The sequence below is a fragment of the Taudactylus pleione genome, unplaced genomic scaffold (genome assembly GCF_031769625.1).
Source record: "Taudactylus pleione unplaced genomic scaffold, aTauple2 ptg000113l, whole genome shotgun sequence".
Lineage (NCBI taxonomy): Eukaryota > Metazoa > Chordata > Amphibia > Anura > Myobatrachidae > Taudactylus > Taudactylus pleione.
Window position 1 is genome coordinate 5,996,290 of NW_028284515.1, and position 19,054 is coordinate 6,015,343.

General features: G+C 40.8%; 1 protein-coding gene across 7 annotated transcripts in view; it reads right to left on the bottom strand.

The window, feature by feature from the left end:
* Nucleotides 1-670: 670 nt before the first annotated feature.
* The window catches only part of SLC8A3 (solute carrier family 8 member A3), a 410,207-nt gene continuing 391,823 nt past the window's right edge, over nucleotides 671-19,054 (bottom strand). For all 7 annotated transcript variants that reach the window (XM_088471215.1, XM_088471212.1, XM_088471216.1 and 4 more), the window contains 2 exons: nucleotides 4,498-4,773; nucleotides 671-2,369 (listed from right to left, as the gene is read on the bottom strand). In XM_088471215.1, coding sequence (XP_088327341.1) covers nucleotides 1,993-2,369; nucleotides 4,498-4,773 — 653 coding nt within the window. In that variant the 3' untranslated portion in view covers nucleotides 671-1,992. The remainder of the gene's footprint in view (nucleotides 2,370-4,497; nucleotides 4,774-19,054) is intronic.

Sequence of the window (19,054 nt, forward strand, 5' to 3'; positions counted from 1 at the left end):
ACTGAATGAGCAGTCGTTCAGTGTAGGTACATCAATCATCTGCAAACATGTTATCGTCAGGTTGTCCAACATATTTGTGCGATGATAGATGTCTAAACGACCAGAGGGAGCGCGCATCGCTGGTCATTTTAGACATCTTTTTAAACAATCTGCAAATGTTTTTCAAACGATTATTGAACGATAACGATATCGTTATCGTTCAATCGCTCAATTTAATCGTCTAGTGGATGTGTGCCTTAAGTCTCAATATGTTTAACCGGATCACATCTGAAGACCGGCCAGTGTATTTTTCTGGTCATACTCATGGCATAATATTTCTTGTGCAATCTTCTGCTAGTTCCATAAATGTTTGCAAACTTTAAGGCCCAGATTTATCAAGGAGTGAGATTCTTGTAATCACTTACTAATCTTAAATGGTGCTCCAACCAATCAGCTCCTAACTGTCATTTTTCATACACATGATAGTAAGGAGCTGATTGGTGATAACAAGAATATCACTCATTGATAAATCTGTATTTCCTAAATTGAAATCTTAGAACCACAAGTTGTCAGAGCTGGTTTTAAAGTACCTTGGACCCCCTTCTCCCCACATAAAACCACAGTAAAATTATTTGAAAGCAGCATTTTATAGAAGGAATATGTCATCTAGATAAATGTATCCACATCAATAAAAGATAAAAAATATATTTCCCTGTAAAATCCCAAGGTATGTAATGAACTTGAAAGCGATATTGCAAATTATGGATGAGAAATGGGTCATCTTCATCTTGATTCAGCAAAATTTAAAGGTTTTGTATAAAAAAATAAATAGAATTTTGGCTTTTAATGAAAAAGGAGAAGCAATATAGTGTATCGGGGGAAACTCCTAATAAACACAGAAATACAAGGTGGAGAATAGTTGGGTTTTCTATCTCAAAGGTGTAACAGACCAACGAAAATAATTTTATCAGGTGTTCTTTCCAGCTGTTGTCGGAATACATCTCCCATCACTACGGCATGGGGTGACCATAGGTGATTGTTTTAACTGAGATATATATATATATATATATATTTACGCATACATATATATATATATACACTCAGATATTGGAGAGGTAAAATTACAGTATTAAAAGTCAACTGTGTTTTGAATGGACTCCCAATATCACGCCACACCGGCAAACAGCAACATGTGAACACAGTTAGGTATGTACAGAGGTTTACAAGCTTTGATAAGGTGACCATTATTATTCCTCTCCATTTTATTTGAGCTGTTACTCTTCTCTCCATCCGTAGATACAGCTCTGTCGCTGGCGCACACACATCCTTGGAATATCCAGTGACAATATAAATCCACAACGACGTGTTCCTCATTTTTTCCTTGGCGTTTCCAATTGCATTATTTTCCAGTTTGCAGTGACACTAGATTAAAAACGTAGCACAGATCATTTGTGTAATCAGTTTGAAAATTGAGAATATTTTCGTTTTTTTTTTTTTTTAATTTTTAAATTCTTTTCAAAGGTTGAGTAGAAATAGGAAATAAATACAAAGGTGTGTTTAAAGCAACTCTGGAGAACAAACAAACACTTAACAAAATAAAATTGAAATAAATCAGTAATAAGGAAAACCTTGCTGGTTATTACGCCATTGGTCAAAGTCATGGTGTTGCTTGGTACCTTAGGTGGCACAAATAGCTCTCTCCTGCTATTTTCATTAAAAAGTGACCAGTATTTAAAGTGTATCCACTGTTCTGTTCTAGAAATAGTTGGCTAGAAAGTGCTCCGTTTTTCTCTATAGGATTCTCAGGAACTCAAGAGTACCTCTGTTTTGTCCTAATGCACATCAACCATTGAAACCAGTCAGAAGGTCCTTTGGACTGTGATTCAATAATCTCCAGCAGTTGTAGAGCTGCTCTCTGGTTGGCTGGTACAATTTCTGCCCTGGATCCTCGACAATGATGAGACTGCCAACAGTAAAGAGCAGTATTTTGTTGCTAACTTAACTTGGCTTTGTTTAGAACCCCTTGATGTAACAGTAGGCTTCCAGAGTGGAAAATAAGATGTAAAGTAACCACAAGGTCACAAAGAGCAAAGTTGTGGCAAGTCTGCATCCCCTGGAGCCACCCAGTTCCCCACCAATACTAGGTCGCCTCCTATACAGCAAGACACTGATGCAGACAAATGCAAAAATGGTGAAGAGGGTAACTGAGAAGGCTAAGCTCCCAGCTGAGACACGGAATTCTTGTCCCTGTGAAGCCCAGTAGATGGCAGCCACAGACCAGGCTATACCAATACCTAGGAACACATTTACAGCATTGCTCCCGGTAACGTTGCCAATGGATGCATCTGCATACACGTCCTGTGTAGCAGCAACTTTGCTTGCAAATGTATCTAGGAGAAGAGACAATAACATAGATTGTATTAGTAAACTAAATATATTATATTCGCTATTTTCACATTCAAAGGACATGCTTTTAAATATTGTATCATGTCACAATACATAGTCTGTAATATAAGTCATCTAAAAACAAAATGCTAAACAACTTTTTTGAGAAGAGTCTATGGAAGCTTCTACATTTACAGCCTTAAATTCTCAATTTCATGGATTATATTTTTTGTCTTTCAGAGTCAGGTGTCCGCTGCACACAGCTCAGGCAGCCATCTTGATCTTCCTGTCAGCTGAAAGACTACAGTTGTGACATCAGGCAATGATGTCACTTATTATACACATAATGTAGATTTCTGTACTGCACATGCGTACCAAAACACTGTACGCACACGCCAGAACCCACATTTTTTGCACACTCTTAAGCTGCATACACACATAAAGATTTTCTGTCCAACCATCCAACTAGTTGATTGGTTGGAATGAAAATCTGGTAAGGGATGAAAGCAAATGACAATCAGCAATTTGCTCCCAAATGCCAGAAAATGGACAAAAACTGTTGTTTGACCAAATTGTTTAGATCAAACATTTAACAAACTTGTCTGACGACCATTTTCATCTGTTTTCTGGCATTTAGGAGCAAATTGCTGATCATCAGGTACTCCCATACGTTACCAGATTTTCATTCCAACCAATCAACTAGTTGTATGGTTGGACAAAAAATCTTTACATGTGTGGCCAGCTTTACACTTATGCCTGAGAAGACGCAATTGCCAGGGAAGGTGCGGTCAAGAATAGACATAAGCCAAATACACTAAAGTGCATATGCACATTACTGTGACCTCGGTAGATATGGATGCAGTCACCAATGGGCCTGTTAGAAGGCAACTAGTAGTCCTTAAAGTATCTTCAAGGCTATATTATATGAAGTTGCGGCAATTTAATGGCATTACTTGACATTTCCATTTGGATTACCACAGGAAAGCAGATTCCCATTTGAATTTGTTAAGGGGAAAACACAGATGTTTAGATTTCATTTGACTTTGTACTGGTAGGTGTAGCAGCGATTGTGTGTAATTTGCAAAACGCATTAAGAACTGTGCAGACACTGTTTTCTTATGTGTATATGATATTTCATTATATTATTATATTGTGTACAAATAGGTGAATGCAACTTTAGCATTGCTACTAACGAGCCACATCTGCTAGTATTTTATAGCTGCAGGTAATTGCACTATTTCCCTATCTGTTTGGAGTTTTTATGTTCTCCATGTGTTTGCGTGAGTTTCCCCATAATTTGGGATAGTTGGCAACTATATAATTTTGGGGAACCTGTACAAAATCTGAAGTGCATCTAACAAACTTCTGTTTTTCTATATACCAAGTTATTAACATTAAAAGGCTGACTAGTTAGGGTATATATGGTGAACAAGACATGTTTGGGCACTAGTGCAAGAATATGTACCACAAAGACATTCTCTGCGGTCAGCCACACAGTGCAAATTCAGGAGCAGGGGGATTTGGTAGGAGATCTGCATATGGAAATGGAAAGGTGCCTATTTGATGGTGTGGCCACAACAGAGAATGACAGATGTGAAAGGTTCAATTGATTGGTTTCATCTCTTGTGGGGGGACATTTAATAAAGCTTGGAGAGAGATAAGATTGTGAGAGATAAAGCACCAGCCAACCAGCTCCTAAATGTCATTTTTCAAACACTGGGGCAGAAGTATTACGCTCTGGAAATTGATAAATTTCAGAGTGATAAACCACCAACCACTCAGCTCCTAACTGTCATTTTTCAAACACAGCCTGTAACATGACAGTTAGAAGCTGATTGGTTGGTCGTTTATCACTCTCCACTTTATCACTTATCCAGGGCTTAATACATCTGCCCCACAGCTTGTAAAGTGACAGTTAGGAGCTGATTTGTTGGTGCTTTATTTCTCACAATTTTATTCCAAGCTTTATTAAATCTCCCTCTTATTCTCCTAAACATAGAACCATAGATGAAACGATAGCTGGGAACGTTATTAAAAAAATATGTATGACATGGATAACAGTCTAAGTAATGCCATGCCTTACTTATGTCACATTAGGTGGCAGAGATTTCCTGTAATTGAGAGTTAACTTACCAGGCACAGATGTGCCAAAGGCCACAAACACGACCGCAGTTACAGAGTCTTTCAAGCCAATGGTACAGCCAAAATGAGAAGCAAGGTCTCCGATGATGGCGGTAAGGATGCCAATGATGATGATTGATACAACAAAGCACGCCCATCCGTTCATATATTCCGTGGGGGGAACACATGCAAAGAGTACTTTCCAGAAAACGGTCAGGAAGTGCATGACATAGTCAAAACAAGATGGCAGACGCTCCTCCCCAGACTCATCTTCATCTTCATCTCCAGCTATATTTAAGAGAAGAAAACAGACTTACCAGCTTGGACACAAAACATAATTGGTGTGTTTGTTTCCTTCACACAGGTGGGAACAGTCAACTGTTGACTGAGCCAATATACTTGAGAGTTTGATAAACCAATTCTCTAAGAAATGGGGTCAAGACCAACTGATGAGGCAAGTCACGGTTTAATATATGCCTCTGGAGTCCCATTCCATACAGTATAGTCTTAGATCCCATGATCTACTAGTGCTGGAATGTAGGCAAGTCCCAATTTACCATGGTGATATCATGATTGACGTAACTAGATTACCATTAGTTATGAATATTAAACATAATGCGGTAAAACCTTGCTAAATGTATAGTATGTATAAAAAGAGAACCATGTCTTTACAAGTTTTACTTGTGTTCTATATTTAAAATGTATAGATAAAAGCTTTTACTCTTTGAAAACAAATAACCTTAAAATAACATATTACTCAAAACACACTCTCTCATGAATTCCAAAACAAACCCCTTAAATTCAAAAGTTCTTGGAAACTTTTTATAGGCATGTGAAGAAATACACGCCAGGTAATCCTGATTTTGCAGTTCTGATTGCAATTAAAATAGTCCCTTCCTATACTTGTGCCTGAAGAAACAAGACAAATTCATGTAACTGCCCCCGGCATCAGCCTATTTTTAAATACCAGCAATTTGGCCTGTGTGGTTGCTCAGTCAGTAACTGCCAGACATAGAGAACTCCTCCCAGGCTGTACTGCTCTTGAGTAGTCACACTTTTCATAATGTGACACCTTAGAAGATGATTAATCCTTTGTGCCTCTTATTATATGATTAAATCTCCCACTTAAAACACATTAATGTTTTTAATCTTCAAAGGATGAAACAGTTCCAACAAAGGCACGGCTAAGCATAACTTAAACAAAAGTCTTTTCAGATAAATCTTTGCAGCAAAGTATATATGATGTACACTGGAGCGGAAACTGGGCTCAGACGCTGGTCTGTTAAACCCTTACTTCTTGTTATGTATTCAAACCAATGCATTGTAGCTTTACTAACTGTAAATTACATTTGCATACCACGGCTTTCAAGTTTCTGCTTAGAACACGGTTGTACACAAGAGGGCCTATGCAGATTGGAATGTACGCCTGACGCAGAGTGTATCATGCGTTTATTTTGCAGTCCCATCTCCACTTGCTACGGAATTGACATAACTGGGCTGTAACGGGGCGTTTTCACATTGTTAACGTTCAGTGAGTTAATGCAAATACACAGCGGGCGGAAGTGAAAAAAGGTATTTCAAGGTGCATCTCTTGTACCAAGTACAGGCAGGTGTAAGGGCGCTCTTAGAGTGGTGATGATGACAGCTAGGAAACTAATCGTACAGATAGATCCAGCTGCAATGAGTACTACTGTGTATACGGGTGAAAGTATGAGGCCGAGTTGGTTTGAATGCTCCATCAGCTCCAGTAGGTGGTCGTTACATGTCATGATATACGTTACCAATTTGACAATATCAGCTTGGATGTGGGGTAGTATTGGTCTCACTAAAACATTAGCCACGAAAACAACATGGGGAGAAAACACATTATGCTTTAATGCTGAAAAAGCTGTCCAAAAATCTTGTTTGCTGTACTATTGTACATACATTTTAAGTATGTTACATGTCTGCTACACATGTAGAAATAAGTTGCAGATATACTGTGGAAGATTGCAATGGTGTTATATTGAGCAATTCACAATAACAACTTGAGCAAGTATTTGTAAGACCAGCATGCACCTGAATGCATATCTATACGGTGGGTGGTGCATGCAGGGGGGGTTTCTGAGTACCCAGAACTCCCCTTCCCTCACTGATGCGCATGCCCAGCAGCAGCAGCTCTGCTCACATGCAATCTGTTATGGGACCCCAGCCACGGCGGTGAGCCTCCTCCTATTCAGCCCTCTGTATAAGTACTGTGGTGCTTGAAAGTTTGTGAACCCTTCATGTGTTGAATATTCCAAGGAAGAGTGCAAGTGCATCTATATTGATATGTGGGAGCTGAGATTGTTTCCTCATCCCCTTTAAACTTGCACCCCGGAGAGATAGCAATGAATTCACATTGGGCATACTTTCCGGGGTGGGAAATTATGCCCAGTGGATTTTTAGTTTTTAGATGTAGTGCTAAATGTTTTTTAGGAATATTTGTTTTTGCTACCAGAGTTGACAAAATCATTGAGTATTTGTGTTTATCAGTTAAGTGCAATAAATACCATTAATTATTTGGTGGAAGTGGTGTCATGTGGGTAACTTAGATGAAACATGTCGCATAGTAATTTTAGATTTCTAGATGATCAATTGTTGGATAATACTGGAAATTTGCAGGTCAGCCTTACTGATGAGGATGCTGAGAAAGTCTTATTTGAAGTGGAGGGATCGGTGATTTGTCAGTGGAAACGGCAATGGATCTACAGGTATACCACAGGTTGTTAAGATTGAGTAAGAAGGGACTGGATCTAGGACTGCTTCACGGGCAATTCTTGTTTGATTATTACAGAGATAAAAAAATACAGAGGGGATTTAGAGTCCACAACACCCCCACCATTGGGCGCACAAACCCGGCTTTTTGTAGTAAATGGTGTGGGGTGTTGAATAAATGCTCTATGGACTTAATCCACTTGGTAGTTGAAGAAGTAAGTAGCGAGTTAAAGAAGACCAGGGCTGACATGTCACAATTCATAGTTGACTCACAACCTATCACAACTGACGATAAATCTGAAAAGTGGATGGAGAAACTGTCGGTTAGCATTGAGCGCTACAAGAAGGAGTTAATAGCGTTCAAAAGAAATAAGTTGGAGGTTGTTCAGAATGACTATAAGAAACACAAGGTATACCCATGGCTAATGGGTGATGGCCCCAAGCCATTCAGACCTTGGTTCAGAACAGGGAGACGGAGGCTGCCTTTTCGTAGATTCCTCCTGCTCCTCATCTGAAACAGAGTTTAGTGGACAGCCTAACCCCGAGTGGTTCAGGCTCTTTTTTAAGGGTTTTAAATATTTAGAGGAGCGCTTGTGGAATATGGTGTAGAGTGTGAATGCGGTGTGATGAAGATAAATATAAATAATGATGATGTTAAAAAATAATAATGAGGATAAAAAGAAAAATAATAATTGAGGAATGAAAATAAAATATAGAAGTAGAGGAAAAATAAAATCAAATAAAAAATGAATGGTGTGGCAATGCTGAAAGGAAAAAGTTAGTAATTGTGGTGATACCACTGAATGTTTATAGCTCTTTATTGTATATTTGTGAAGCCGAGCATTGGGGGCTGTAGATGGAGTGTACTCTGTGGTCGGTCTGGCTTGCTCGATGTAGGGAGACCCTAGGATTATCTAACAAACTTGCCCTGATCCTACCTCTGTCTCCTGGCAGCAGTAACCTTTTCCTCGCAGTAGTGCGGTGATGTCCTGCATCCCCGTCAGCGTCTTCCGTTCACCGAAAGTGATCACGATCTCACTTCTGGATCGGTGTCTATCGGCTTTCCCACCTACCAACGTTTCATGCAGTAATGCACTTTGTCAAGAATCGTTCTACCTTGTAGTTGGTCCCTATATATAACAGGGTGTTTGAATACAACTTTATTTAATTTGCTTTAAAAATGGAAGTCCTCAGCCGGATCTTGTATACAAAGAGGCAGCAAGCACATGTTTGAGTGCTTATACTATGCATCATTGCCCTAGAATTTGTGATAAAAAAAATAAAAAATATGAGTAAAGATTAAGATGGGGAGGTAAAGATAAAAATTAAAAGTAGTATATGGAAAATATAAGAAATATAAATATAAAAATATAAGCTATCAAAAATAAGAAATATAAAAAAAATAACAATTTATTTTAAAGATTTAAAAATAAAAGACTTAGAAGTTAAAATGCCATATAATAAAATAAAATATGATGTATAAAATATATTAGTGTATAGGTGATTGAAATTCGAGATGTGTGAGTTTCATGGCGAATGTGGGTTACAGGAAAGCGTTGTGCTCAATATCTATGTTGAGGCACCTTGGTTTCAGGGTATTAAGTTGACATATCCACTTGGTTTCGGTCTTTTTTAGTTCTGTGACCAAAAGTGTGCAGTCACTTTCTGGATTGCCCCTTTTTTTAGGGGCCACACAGGAAATCCCTTTAGAACAAGACAGCAGGGGAGAAAAAAGACCAATACGAGGCGGGGTAGGAAGAAGGAGAGGAAGGAGGAGGCTTTAAGAAACAATGGGCCTGATTCAGACCCACTCGCGAGCGGCTGTCCGCTCGCAAGTGGGTCGATGGTCTGCACTGAGCATGCGCACGACGGAGGGAGCTCCGTCGTGCGCATGCGCCAGACACGACGAGCGAAGGACTTTCCTTCGCTCGTTGTGTCCGATCAAAGGGGGCGTGCTGTCAATGTTGATTGACAGCACGCCCCCTTTGGTGGGCGTGCCGGGGGCGTGCCTCCCTGACGGGGGCGTTCCCACGGGAACGCCTCCCGTCAGAAGCCGGCCCACTGACATCACTAGTGATGTCAGTGGGAGTGATTTTGGCTCTGATAGAGCCAAAATCACTCCGGAGCTTGCGGTTGAAAACCTCAACCGCAGGCTCCGGCTCGCAATTTCGATGGTCGCGATGGTCACGACCATCGCGGCCATCAAAATGCACGCTCGTATAGCCTGTGGGTGGTGACCCACAGCTATACGAGCGTCCAGGAGGACGCTCCATGAAAATGGAGCCCGGCCCTCATGCAGAGCGTGCGCTCTGCTCAGAGCGTACGGCTCTGAATGAGGGCCAATGTCTTTAACCTCTCCAAATATCGTTTATCAGAACACGAGGAATCAGTATTGGCGCTGGGACTCACTTTTGCTCCCACTTACAAGGTTAAGGAGTTTGATTTCCAGGTGTACCTATTTAAAATGGGACGTTAATTGAGGTTAAAGGAAGAGTTCTGGAGATGACACTTCCATGTTGAATACAGGGAATATAAAGTTGCCTAGGCAAGTGAATACATTTGATCCAAACTCAACAAATAGTAGTATTACTATTAAGACATTTCTCAGAATGGGCAAATATGACTGTAGGATGGGATGTAGAAAACATTGTAACTTTAATTTAAGTAAAAAACAAAGAGAAGCTATTACCTTGCTGAAGAATAATCATGGGATTGACAAGGGCAGTGCATTGGTGGTATTGGACTGGGATTATTTTGACTGTGACATCAAAAAACAATTGTGTGATAAATCTGTTTACACCAAATTACATTACAATCCTATATTTGAGATCAAGTGTAAAGTTGATGAATTGTTGGAGATGGGTCTTGTACATAGATGGATAGATGAGAATTTGAGGAAATTATTAACTATAGAACATCCTCTCTGTCCAATCTTTTATAGCATACCTAAATCCACAAGGCGGGCCGCCCTATTGTGTCTGCATGTAATTCGGTATTGCAATCGGTGGCACAATTTATAGATCTGCTGCTTCAACCAGTTGTGATTAGAAGTAAAAGTAATATAAAGGATACACCAGACCTGTTGTCAAAATGAAGAGGGATTGGTGAATTACCTGATGATGTTCCGTTTGCCAATTTAGATGTGGTGTCACTGTATACAGTGATACCACACACACAAAGTATTGAAGGAGTATGAGAGTTAATCTCGGAAACTACATTTGTTGGTCCACCAGTCGATTTTGGTTGTGAAATAATACAATGTGTGTTGGAGAACAACCATTTTCAATACTGTGCATCGTATTATGTGAAGAATGCTGGGACCGCGATGGGTTTGAATTTAGCACCGATGTACGCTAATTTATTTATGACCAAGTAAGAACGGTCAAACATTTACCCGAAATATGGTCCCAGCATTCTGCACTTTTTTAGATTCATTGATGACATCTTGATCTTGTGGCGTGGCACCATTGATTCCTTTTATAGTAGTCAGGAATTGAATACGCTAGAGAGTCCTTTCAGGTCTACATCAAGGATTGAGACTGAAAGGATAGAGTTCTTGGACATCCGCATATTTAAAGTGAATAACTCCCTGGGCACTACATTGTTCCGGAAAAGCACAGATCGTAACACATTGCTATATGCTACCAGTCACCACCCTAGGGCTCTCGAGAAAGGATTGCCCATCTCTCAATTTGTACGTGTGATATGTCAACAATTCACATATCAAGAACACAGAGTTACAATTAACAGAGATGGCCACATGGTTCTTGGAGAGGGGTTACACGTATAGAGTGGTCGATAGATGTCTTAAGAGAGTAAGACAGATTTGTAGAAAAGGTACCAATATTTTACCCAAGAAAATTGATGATCGATTAATTGTCACCACTCAGTTCAATACAAAGGTCAAAACATTTGCTAAATCAGTAAGGAAGCATTGACCATTAATACACTGTGACAAAAGTCCCAAGAGACTGGGGAAGACACCCTTAGTAGACTTAAGAGAGGGCCAAACCTCAAACAGTTACTTATGAAACCCACAAAAAAATTCTGGAAGGAAAAAAGTGGTACTTGGCTTAAACATAAGAGAACTGAGTGCTTTCGGTGTGTTGGATGCACTACGTGTGGAGGTATGATAGCTGGCAAGTTATTTGCCCATCCCCATACAGGAGTGAAAATTGCCATCAAACATTGCACATCGACATATGTTATTTATGTGTTAATGTGTCCATGCGGATTATACTATGTCGGTAAGACGACTACAACTTTTAGAGAACCAATGGCCAATCAAGAGGAGCTCCATCAGACAGGCCATTCAACATGGACATAGTGATAAGCCAGTTGCACATCACTGTATGCAAATGGGACATCAGGTGGCTGCATTGAAATCAATATTGACCGACCACGTACCTAAATCTGAGAGGGATGGTGACCGTGACAGAATTTTGTTACAGAAGGAGGCACGGTGGTTCTATGAATTAGGAACTATTGCACCTAGGGGATTGAATGAGAATATTAACTATAGATGTTTTTTCTAAAATATAATGATGTGCTGTTCAATTCTGGTACCATATGTTTAAGGGGGTAGTAGGTGTGTTATTTTTCATTTTTTTATTTTTTTTATTTCTGAAGTATTATTTTTTTCAATAACTAGGGTTATTTTGATGTATAGGTTATTAAGAAATTATTAATGTTTAATTGGTATGAGAAGTATTGTATTTGCACTGTATTTATTTTAGTGGCCAGAGCCGGCCCTAGGCATAGGCATTACAGGCATACGCCTAGGGCATTTGCAATGCCTTAGGGGCATCCCGCCGCTCGGCAGCAGGGCCCGCAGCCAGCAGTACTAGTAATAATGAGTCACACTGACTCATTATTACAGTACTCTCTCTGCGCTGTCTGCGGCTGGCCGGGGGCCGTACATAACCAGTCTATCACACTAGACTGCCTGAGACCCAACCCCTCCCCCCGAGTCCCTGCCCCCTCCACTCTGTCAACTCTAATCTACCTGCACTCTCCTTTCCCTGCCTGAGACTCCACCCCCTAACAACGGGTCCCCACCCCTTTCCAGTCTAGCCCTCTCTGTCACTGTGTCACAGCCTCTCCTTTCATTATGTGCCATGGAGACCAGCCCCAGCAGGGACCACACATCCTCTTCCAGGAGAGGTAAGTGCCAGTGTCATATAGGGGTGGTATCTGTATGCAATGGGGAGGGGGGGTGTATTAATGTAGTGTGGGTGGGGTGGTGTATTAATGTAGTAGTGTGTGAGTGGAGGGGGTGTATTAATGTAGTGTGTGGGGGTGGGGGTGGTGTAGTAGTGTGTGAGTGGGGGTGGTGTATTAATGTAGCATACGTGGGGTGGGTGCTGTGTAGTGTGTTTGTGTGTGTGTGTGTGTGTGAGGGGTTTGTTCATATTATCTGTGCTATAAGTTATATGAGGGTCAGTGATGTTCTCTGTTATATGGTGCTCACTGCAGGTCTCTCTGCATTATATGGCGCTCATTGTGTTATATAGCGCTCACTCCGACGCTCTCTATATTATATGCCGCTCACTGTGACACTCTCTGCATTATATGGAGCTCATTGTGTTATAAAGCACTCACTGTGACGCTCTCTATATTATATGCCGCTCACTGTGACACTCTCTGCATTATATGGCGCTCATTGCAGCTCTCTGCATTATATGGCGCTCACTGCGACGCTCTCTATATTATATGCCACTCACTGTGACACTCACTGTATTATATGGCACTCATTGCAACTCTCTGTGTTATTTAGTGCTCACTGCGACGCTCTCTATATTATATGCCGCTCACTGTGACACTCTCTGCATTATATGGTGCTCATTGTAGCTCTCTGAGTTATATGGCGCTCACTGCGACGCTCTCTATATTATATGCCACTCACTGCAACACTCTTTGTATTATATGGTGCTCATTGCAACTCTCTGCATTATATAGTGCTCACTGCGACGCTCTCTATATTATATGCCACTCACTGTGACACTCTCTGCATTATATGGCGCTCAGTGCAACTATTTGCGTTATATGGCGCTCACTCCGACGCTCTCTATATTATATGCCGCTCACTGTGACACTCACTGCATTATGTGGCGCTCATTGCAACTCTCTGTGTTATTTAGTGCTCACTGTGACGCTCTCTATATTATATGCCGCTCACTGTGACACTCTCTGCAATACATGCCGCTCATTGCAACTCTCTGCGTTATATGGCACTCACTGCGACGCTCTCTATATTATATGCCGCTCACTGTGACACACTCTGCATTATATGGCGCTCATTGCAACTCTCTGTGTTATATGGTGCTCACTGCGATACTCTCTATATTATATGGTGCTCACTGCGATACTCTCTATATTATATGCCGCTCACTGTGACACTCACTGCATTATGTGGTGCTCATTGCAACTCTCTGTGTTATATGGTTCTCACTGCAACGCTCTATATTATATGCCACCCACTGTGACACTCTCTGCATTAAATGGCGCCTTTGGATTATATGGCGCTCACTGCGGCACTCTCTGCATTATACGTCGCTCACTGTGACACTCTCTGCATTATATGGTGCTCATTGCAACTCTCTGCATTATATGGCGCTCACTGTTACACTCTCTGCATTATATGGCACCTCTGCGTTGCACTCTGCATTATATGGCACCTCTGCGTTGCACTCTGCACTCTGCTGTTGTTAAATACAGAAAGAATGACATAACCCTTTTAGCAAGCACTATAGGGGTTATACATCATTGATAATGGGGCTGTAAGTAAGTCAGCTGGTAGAGGGATGCTGCTGGATGACTGAGAGGTGCTGACTCTGCTGGGAAAGGGGTGCATAGAGGCCATCCTGGCCAGGGATGCTGACTGTGCTGGATGACTGACGGGTGCTGTGCTGGGAAAGGGGTGCATAATTAATGAGCACAGGGGTGCTGTGCTGAATGGGTAGTGTATAGATCCCCTTCAATATTTGTACCTGGAAATGACATGCAGTGAGGGTGGAAGTTCCATGCCCATACAGTCCACAAAAAGAAGAAATTTGTCCACTTGCGGGCTTGTTTCGCTCGCCACGCTTCGGGCACAGTGGCTCGCATTGCTTGCCACAGGTTTATGTTCCCCCTTTTTGCTTACGTGGATAGTAGTGAATGACTTTGGGCAGTACCGGACAACATCAGGGTACAAATACTGAAGGGGATCTATCCACTACCGCTCTGAATGAGGGGTTCTGACTGCTTGATAAGGGGTGCATAATGAGGCCAGGGGTGCTGTTCAGGATGTGGGGTGCTGGATGAGCCCAGGGGTGCTGTGCTGGGAAAAGGGTACTGGATGAGGCCAGGGCTGCTGTGTTGAGTGGGGTGCTGTTCTGTGAGGCGGGCAGTGAAGGGGTAGTATGTGGTGCTGTGAGGTGGGCAGCAACTGGATCAGTGTGTGCTGTATATATGTGTGGGTGTGTACATGTAGCTATATATCTATCTATAGAGAGAGAGAGGGAGATTTAATAAATATGTAAAAATGGGGGCAAATGAATCACAATTTTATGTCCTCTGCCAGACTCCTAAAGAAAGAAAGAAGAGAAAAAAAGAAAAGGAAGAGGTAAGTGAAAACTGAGTATCATGATTGAAGAGGTGGGGGAGAGTGTCTGTAGAGTGTAGTGTGGTGAGATTATCTGCTAGGGGCCACCAGCCAAAATCTTGCCTAGGGCACCAAATTGGTTAGGGCCGGCTCTGTTAGTGGCTAGCCCACCCTGAGCACTAATTATACCATTGAATAGAAGGGTTAATGTGAATAAGTGAATAGTGATGCTATAAGAATATGCTGAGAGTGGCACATGATAGTGACAAACTGATAGTTTCTATGGTAACGCTGGTCAGTGATAGCATGATGGGACTGTGCTGACGTAGACATTGAGCCAGTGTGATGTGGGCGCGTGCGCAGTGGTGTGGAACGCACACTAGGGCACACAGCCGCTCCTGGTGAACCGCAGTGATTAGCAAGAGGATGGTATAACAGGCTCACAGGGGGTAAGTAACTGGGAGACTTCTGACTAATTGATGAGAATATTGATGATAAGTTGCATGCCTTGAACGGCCCAAAAAGGACCGAGATCGAATCGACGGAGAGTCTGAGTATACAATATTCAGATGTGTGTGCTTATTTGATGATTGAAGCATCCATTTCTTGGCTACAATAACTACAAGTTTGTTGATGTCGGATGTCAGCTATTTTTACACTGGGTGGTGATGATGACTTTTTCTAAAAGAGAACTTTGGGCCTGATTCAGAGCCGGACGCAATTAGCGCTCGCTCGTCCTGAAAATAGGGGTGGCTATTCAAATGAACCGTTCGCTGTTTGCGGTCTGTTCACGCCTCCATGTCTGAACGAGCGAACAAAACTTGCGGTCGTTTTTTGGGAAACTACGCCCCCTGGCCGCTCGCATGCTACGTCATGTCCGCTATTTATTAGATTAATCGAGTACATCGACCAGGGTATGAGCTGCTCGCTATTCTTGTGGTTGGTTTTTGCTACCACAATTTTGCGAGCAGTTCTGGCTATAAAATAACCCAGGGACGTGGTCAATGACGCTGCTGTTTTAATTATGCACACCCATAAAACGCCCGTTTTGACCTTTAAGCACGTCTGCGATCGGATCTCCACTCCCCGATTTCAAGCACCTTCCCCTGTTACCACCCACATACGCCTACTCCTGTCACTCAAATTATCAGGCATTCGCTATTTTGCGAGCACATGAATTTCGACCGCACTGACTGGTTCGCGCATGCGTATAACGATCCGTATGCATGCACAGTTGGGCAAACATCGCTCGGAGCGAACGAGCGGCCGCTTACGAGTGGCTCTGAATCAGGCCCTTTATTAAGATAATTGTAGAGTGTGCCCTCTTTATATATATATATATATATAAAGCAAATGGAGGGTTGACTATGAGCGACAAACTCTGCTAATAAAATGTGCAAATATAAATTATGTGCAAATAGTCACAAAGTGCTAAACAGTGTTATTCTGAATTAAAAATGACCGTGCAATAAATGTCAATAAATATAAATTAAAATCATCAAAATTTAATACAGAGATTTAAAACAAGTAAGTTAAACAATGAGTTCAATAAGAAATTAAAAAACAGTTAAAATTAAAAGGAGAAGGTAAGTACCATCGCATGATATATAGGCATTAAAAAAAAGGGTAATAGCTTATCTGAGTCAAGATTCAGTAATTCTTAGGGCAAGAAATAAGGTTTTCCAACGCGTTTCGTCAGTAGACTTCTTCCTGGGGACATATATACACACATAGGGGCTTGAAAGTTTGTGAACCCTTCAGAATTTTCTATATTTCTGCTGAAATTTGGCCTATAACTACCTCAGATTTTCTAAAAGTAGATAAAGAGAACCAAATCAGACAAATGAGACAAAAAATTAGACGTGCTAATTTTTTTATTGAGGAAAAAAATCCAATATCACATATCTGTGAGTGTCAAAAGTATGTGAACCTTTGCTTTTAGTATCTATCTTGTGCAGCAATAACTGCTTCTAAACGTTTCCGGTAATTGTTGATTAGTCCTGAACATCGACTTGGAGGAGTTTTAACCCATTCCTCCGTACAAAACAGCCTCAACTCTGTTACAGTATGTTGATGGGTTTCCTCCTATGAACTGCTCACTTCAGGTGCTTCCACAACATTTAGATTGGATTAAGTTCAGGACTTTGACTTGGCCATTCCAAAACTTTACATTTATTATTCTTTAACCATTCTTTGGTTTAATGACTTGTGTGCTTTGGGCCGTTGTATTGCTGCATGACCTATTTTCTCTTGCAGCTCATTTACAGATGTCCTGACATTTTCCTTTAGAATATTCTGATATCAGAATTCATTGTCCCATCAATGATGGCAAGTCATACCGGGCCAGAAGCAGCAAAACAGGCCCAAACCATGATACCACCACCACCGTGTTTCACAAAATGTATGAGGTTTTTATGCTGGAATGCAGTGTTCTCCTTTCTCCAAACATAACGCTTCTCATTTAAACCATAAAGCTCTATTTTGGACTCAAGTGCCCACAAAACACTGTTCCAATAGTCTTCTGGCTTGTCCAGGTGATCTTTAGCATACTGCAGATGGGCAGCAATGTTCTTTTTGGAGAGCGGTGGCTTTCTCCTTGCAATCCTGCTATGCACACCATTGCTGTTCAGAGTCCTCCTGATGGTGGACTCATGAACATTAGCCAACATGAGAAAGGTCTTCAGTTGCTTAGAGGTTACCTTGGGTTCCTTTGTGACTTTGCACTATTAGACGCCTTTCTCTTGGCGTGATCTTTGTTGGTCGACCACTCCTGGGGAGGATAATAATGGTCTGGAATTTCCTCCATTTGTACACAATCTGTCTGACTGTTGATTGGTGCAGTCCAAACTCTTTAGAGATGGTTTTGTAACCTTTTCCATCCTGATTAGTATCAACAACTTCTGAGGTCCTCAGAAATCTCCTTTGTTTGTGGCATGATACACTTCCACAAACATGTGTTGTGGGCATCAGACTTTGATAGATCCCTATTTCTTTTAAAAAGACAGGTTGTCCACTCACACCTGATTGTCATCCCATAGATTGAAAATACCTGACTAATTTCACCTCCAAAATATCTGCTAAGCCTAGAGGTTCACATACTTTTGACACTCAAAGATATGTGGTATTGGATAATTTTCCTAAAAAATAAATAAAAATGAGCATGTCTAATTTTTTGTCTCATTTGTTTGATTTGGTTCTCTATCTACTTTTACGACTTGTGTGAAAATCTGAGGTAGTTTTAGGCCTGATTTTAGCAGTAATATAGATAATTCTGAAAGGTTCACAAACTTTCAAGCACCACTGTATATATATACATATCTGAAAAAGTCAAATGTGTACTAAAATTTCCAGAAGTGGTGACATGGCGTAGGTTGTTATGAGATGCAGGGGGCTGTGGCAAGATGAAATTGCTCTCGTGCCAATATATATATATAAAATGGTTATACTAACCACCCTTATCCTGCACCTATACAGTGAACTAAACCTAGCAGTTACTCATACAGAGTCTCCTGTTAGTGGGACTGGATAATATAGAAAGGAAAGAAGGTGAATGTGCTGCTCTACTTACCTGGGTGGAATTCAACTACACAGTACTGATACCATACAGTACATACAGAATTTTGACTTTTTTGAATATCGGAGGTGCAAAATCTGCTGAGAACCAAGTGTTTCCTAAGAATATCCATTGTTCCTGCATGTTTGAGACCAACTGGCACTTATAATACATATTCCATTATGTGAAGGCACAGAGATTAACCCCGAAAGAGTCTCCAAGGAGACAAAACGCTTAGGGTAATTGTTTTTGATCCTAATTCGGTGACTACACCACTACGAATACATGCTTTAAACCTAAGGGTGAATCGTCAATGTTCAAATGTGGAACCCTGTAAACCTAATCAGCACCGTATAAAAATGTATTCGTACTGCACAAAATGTTTTTTTATTGTAATAAATTGTATTATGTTTTTATAAGGGTGTCAACAGCTTTTGTCCACAAAAATTACTAGGTTTTTAATTTATACGTGAATGTTTTTATATTTTGAAGTGTTTATCCAGAACGACCTTTTCTTTATTAATTCTCCAGTATAAACTGTAAAGTTACTCAAGCGCTCTAACAGACCTTTATTACATATATATATATATATATATATATATATATATATATATATATATATATATATATATACAGTCAGGTGCATAAATATTGGGACATTGACAGAATTTTCATATTTTGGCTTCTATTCACCA